The 5067-nt window shown below is 43.8% G+C and overlaps 1 protein-coding gene across 1 annotated transcript; it reads left to right on the top strand.

Moving 5' to 3' along the window:
- The first annotated feature begins 2609 nt into the window (after window positions 1–2609).
- On the top strand, window positions 2610–4635 carry LOC101590041 (alveolar macrophage chemotactic factor). Its single transcript, XM_023713002.1, has 4 exons — window positions 2610–2823; window positions 2949–3078; window positions 3185–3268; window positions 3633–4635. The coding sequence occupies exons 1-4, from the start codon at window positions 2730–2732 to the stop codon at window positions 3652–3654; spliced, it is 330 nt and encodes a 109-aa protein (XP_023568770.1). The 5' UTR covers window positions 2610–2729; the 3' UTR covers window positions 3655–4635.
- The last annotated feature ends 432 nt before the right edge of the window (window positions 4636–5067 follow it).

The raw sequence follows: 5067 nt of genomic DNA on the forward strand, positions 1-5067 counted from the left end.
ATGGAAAAAAAATTTAAAAATGAATAGATGAAAGATTTCTGTTGAAAAATGTATAAATAGCATTAACTTAAATAATAAAAATGTTTCACAACTGTTAAAAAAACAGTTAGATAAAATTAATATGGAAAAATGAAAATGTTGACTCCAGACGTATGGGATATATATACTTTTATTTTACTAGTTTTCTATTTCAACTCATTCATGCACTGAAAAATACCAATAAAGAAAATTTGGGTGAAATTTTTTTAAAAAAGAGTATCTCAGGCCACCATCTTCCAACCGTGGATTCTCTCTTTCCTAAGTCTTTCTCTGGCCTTGCTTTCAGTAGATAACAGAGGAAGACTTCATAATGCATCAGTCTGTTTTATTATGGCAAAACTGGATTGCTTTTGACAGGCAGTAATTCTCTTAGGCTCTCAAGATGAATTTTTTTGTGTGGATTTCCTTATTACAATGAGGAAAAACAACACAGAGCTCTTCTCTGTCAGCTACTCGCAGTTCAAGAAGACAAATATATTTCTGTAAATAGCAATAAAGCAGTGATTGCTTTTAAAGCTCTCAGTTCCCACTGATACTGTTATTCTCAACCATGTTTTACGGAAGGCCAACATCAACAAGACTCAGACCATCAGCTACGGCAGGGGACCAGGACCTTTTCAATGAGAAGTCAGGTTGAATTACATGCTGCTTCCTGATGAAGTGGTGCCACCTCTAGTGGGGACTTTGTGACTATTTGCAGCCCAGTGGAGGCACATTTTTTCCCCTTATACTCTGCAAATACTCCATAAGTTGAATCAGAGTACAAATCAGCTGAGGCATGTAAGAGACTGTCAGAGGGAAATGGCAGGCTCATCTTGTGACTCTTATCTGATCTTACCACTCAGTGCAGCAAATGAATTCATACATTTACTTATGTTTAAAACAGCTTGCTTAGAAATCTCTCTCTCTCTCTCTCTCTCTCTCTCTCTCTCTCTCTCTCTCTCTCTCTCTCTCTCTCCTCTCTCTCCTCTCTCTCTCTCTCTCTTCCTCCCTCTCCCCCTTAATGCCAATAAACTTTTTCCCACACACTCTTATAATGTGGTTTCTTCCCTGTGGTTAAGTTGAATTTCATTGCTCAAGATCTTTGGTCACATTTTTGACATTTTGTCTCAGGTAGTTCAGGGAGGCTTATCTTTTGTTTTAACACATTCTAATCTCTACAAAGTCAATATAATGAAACTGCAGGCTGCTTTTTGCACTTGCCACACCCGGCGAGATGAAGGATTACATTCTCTGAGTCAGGGGCGATGCTGATGGTATCAGGAAGCTGTGCTGGGCTGAACTTCCCATTCAGCTTCCCACAAACCTCCCATCCTTCCTCAGCAGACTCAGTTTCCTTCCAGAGTGAAAGGTCCTGAGGTCTATGACATTTAGTTGTTGTCCAGTATTGGAGGTGATGTTATTCCAAGAAAGATGAGTAGAGGAACTTAAAAAATTCCCGAGGCTCACAGGGGACAAGGAAAAGTATTTTACTTGATGAGTCGTTTGTGATTGTCATCATGACTTTGAGGCCAAGGTCTTCAGGGCAATCCTAAGAAGATCTAGTTAGAGTCCAATGAAAAGTCTATGTCACAGTGATGACTGCCACTGGATGAAGAGTGGTCACTGGAACTCAGTGATCTCACTATGCCTAGCAGAGACAGAGAGGGAGAGAGATCTGGGCACCACCTCACACCCTTCAGCTGCAGAGGCAGCTCTGGGCTTGAGAAGAGATTCTGTCAATAGCATTGGTCACCCTTAAAAAACCAAGCTGGAAGGTTGCAAAACCCAGGGGAGAGGAATTCCCACCCCTACCCCCCACCTGGTGAAGTTGTACTGGAGAAGCCAGAGTAGGTGCTGTATTTCTGCCAAGCTGATTCCAAAGCTCAGATCAAACTTTCCTTGAAGCCAGGCCAGGCTGGGGGCCTCCACCGTCCGTCTCTTTGCTCTGCACTCACCTAGCCTGCCCAGCCCAGGAAGACCAAAACTTTCTAACTCAGTAGTGCAGTGTACTGCCACGAGAGAAGTATCACCTTCTAGGAGGTTTGTTGAGTGATTTTTTGAAGTTCTTTTTTTCTTTTTTTAAACCACTTTGAAACACATACAGTTACTAAACTTTAAGAATAGGATTTTCAGTAATCAGATTTGATTTTGAAGCCAGTTCCTGCCGCTTACTTGCGTTTTCAAGCGATTCACTGTGCTTGAGAAACTGGCTGGAACCCAAAGCCCTTAAGCAATCGGGAAACCTTAGCACAAGGCCTGAGAGGAAGACAGGAGTCTGGGTTTCTAGCACTCCTGTGAGCACAGATTACACTTCTTGAATAATCATAAAGATCATAACAACCAGAGTCCCCCAAAATCTCTCCAACAACCCCTTGAGTCACAATGTTGCTCCTTAAATGGTGGCAGGAGCTTTTCCCTAACTCTGTCCTCCAAGGGCCACCCAAATCAAGGTCCTCTGTGCTCAGCAGGTCCAGCACCAGGGGCGGGGCGGGGCTGTGCGCACTTCTCTCCGCCTCCGCCTCGCCTCCGTCTCGCCTCCACAGACCCCAGCCCCTCACCCCCAAACCTAGAGAATTCCCGGGGCAGTCCGCACTCCAGTTTCCGGGACCCGTGCACATGCAGATAAAAAGAGCGCGGAGGGCTGGAGATTCACAGCGCTCCGAGCCTCCAACCGCGCCTCCTCAGCCTTGCCCAGCTCCACGTTCAAGATGCACCCAGTGCCCTGCCGCGCCTCCCACACCACCAGCTTGCTGTGCGCGCTACTCGCGCTGCTGCTGCTGTCGCTGGAGCCCCGAGTGCACGGTGAGGACTAGGGGACGCCGAGAATGAGGTGGAACCCGCGTGCCTTGCGCCCCAAGAGGATGGGACGCCCCATCCTCTGCCCTCTGTTTCCAGACCCTCCTGTAATGGCAGTGTCTCTCCCACAGCTGGTCCTGTCGCAGCAACGAGAGAGCTTCGCTGCGTTTGTCTGACCATCACGCCGGGTGTCCACCCCAAAATGATCACCAGCCTGCAAGTGACTGCTTCAGGCCCGCAGTGTCCAAGAGTGGAAGTGGTGTAAGTGCTCACCGCAGGGACCCACGTGGTTCTGGGAGAGGGAGAGAGGGATCCTACAGCCAGTCTGCGCAGAAGCCGGCTCACCATGTGTCCTCTTCTCTTCCAGAGCCACCTTAAAGAACGGGAAACAAATCTGTCTGGACCCAGAAGCCCCATTGTTCAAGAAAGTTATCCAGAAAATACTGGACAGGTACTAGGCTCTGTAGTCTTTGTGGGGGTTTTATTCGTCTCTTCCTTGCAAACAGATACTGCCAAAGCACTTACTCTAGGGTTTGAGTATCACCTTCCAGACTGGGTTAAAGATTCAGAGGTTGGCAAGGAGAAGAGGTAGTGGACTTGGAGCATTGGTGTGACTTTTTCACCTGTTAAACTGTTGCTCACGCAGGAGCACTGGGGCTTTTTACACTCACAGATGCATTTTTATCTGAGCTTTGCCTTTCCTTTTTCCTTTTGCTTGTGCCAACTGTCTCCAGCACTATAGTTTGAAAATAGGGTTGGAGTTGACCAGGGCATGGAAATTTGGTTAAATTGTCATTTTTGGTTTTTTTCCTCAGCAGTGGAACTAAGCAAAACTGATCAAGAGAAAGAAGCATGCAATGGCAGCGATGTCCAGTGCTGCAGAGAGCGGGAGCTCTGCTTCTGTGGAGGCTCTGAATCCGAGAATGAAAAGAAAGAAGGGATGATTGTTTTTTCCCAGCAGTTTTCTGTGAGGATTCCCTGGTCTGAAAAGGACCAGGCAATGTTTGCTGCTGAGTTTTTGCTTAGTTTATGAAGTGTTTAGTGTAATATTTCCTGCTGTTCGCTGTTGCCTGGCAGTTAATTGTACTGAGTGAAGTATCATTGGTGTTAATATTTCTAGGACATATTCCTTGCACTGTCAGTGAAAGGCTGATGGTTTAATAAATCATGTTTTGTTACAATGCTGTTGAGAGAGAGAAATCTCTTGAAATAGAAAATATTTTAGTGTTATTTCTGGGATAACTTGTCACAGAATTCCTTGCTCTGCAACTGGTATGCTCTTTAAGTAATCTTACGTGTATAAGAAAATTGGGTATGTCATACACGATTCTATGTAGAATATTTCCTTATTTAGAATTTCTAAATATTTAAGTTCTATAAGGAATAGTATATTCTTTCCCTACAACTCTAGACATTTAATGTCTTCTCAGTATGGCATAATGTCATGATACTCATTAAATTTTGATTTTTATATGCTATTTATTAACTATCATTAGGTATATTATAATTTACATCACTAAATATATGTTTTGAGCAGATGAAGAGGATAAAAAACAGGCACATGCTGAGCTTCTAGTTCCTATAGAAACATATTTGCTTTTTAAATAACAAATTTACTCTGAAAGTTTTGGAAATACATCTAATATACTGCATTATCAATTCATTATTTAAGCTTTCTGAAGTACACAGCATTGCTAAGACTTTTAGATGTCTGTAAGAGAATTTAAAAGATTCTGAGTATTTTGTTATAGCTTAAAGAATATATGTATCACACCCACTATATTAAAATGGCACTTTAAAAATTATATGCTAGATTGGCTTATACTACTTATTTGTGTTTTGGGAGAAAAAAATAAAGATTTTTAAACTTCGCCCAAATTGTTTCATCTGTCTTTTACTTTAAAGATGGGTTGCATTTAGCAGTGATTCTACATCACTTTAAAGCCTTCACTCTTCTCTGCTTGTAGAGAAGCCCACTTGCCCATGCCCTTGCACCCCTCAGTCATGCTGCTCACACTTCCCTTCCAGCTCCCTCCTCAGTTCTCTGGAGTCTTCCAGAAACACAGAGAAGACTCCCCTGTCTCCAACCCTCACTACTCCCAACTGTGAGGGAGTGTAGAGTAGCCCCCAGAGGACCTGGTGTCAAAGGCTGAGTCCCCAGCCTGGTCCACTAGGAGACAGTGAACTCCTAGAAGTAGGAATGTGCAGAGGTCCTAGGTTGTCAGAGTAGGCACTAGAAGAGGATCTTGA

The sequence above is a fragment of the Octodon degus genome, unplaced genomic scaffold (assembly GCF_000260255.1).
Source record: "Octodon degus isolate 3935 unplaced genomic scaffold, OctDeg1.0 scaffold00028, whole genome shotgun sequence".
Taxonomy (NCBI): Eukaryota; Metazoa; Chordata; class Mammalia; order Rodentia; family Octodontidae; genus Octodon; species Octodon degus.

Coding starts and splice junctions, on each gene's coding strand:
- LOC101590041 (XM_023713002.1), top strand. CDS start 2,730: ATGCACCCAGTGCCCTGCCGCGCCTCCCACACCACCAGCTTGCTGTGC. Junction 3,079..3,184: donor TGTCCAAGAGTGGAAGTGGT/GTAAGTGCTCAC, acceptor CTTCTCTTCCAG/AGCCACCTTAAAGAACGGGA. Junction 3,269..3,632: donor ATCCAGAAAATACTGGACAG/GTACTAGGCTCT, acceptor TTTTTTCCTCAG/CAGTGGAACTAAGCAAAACT.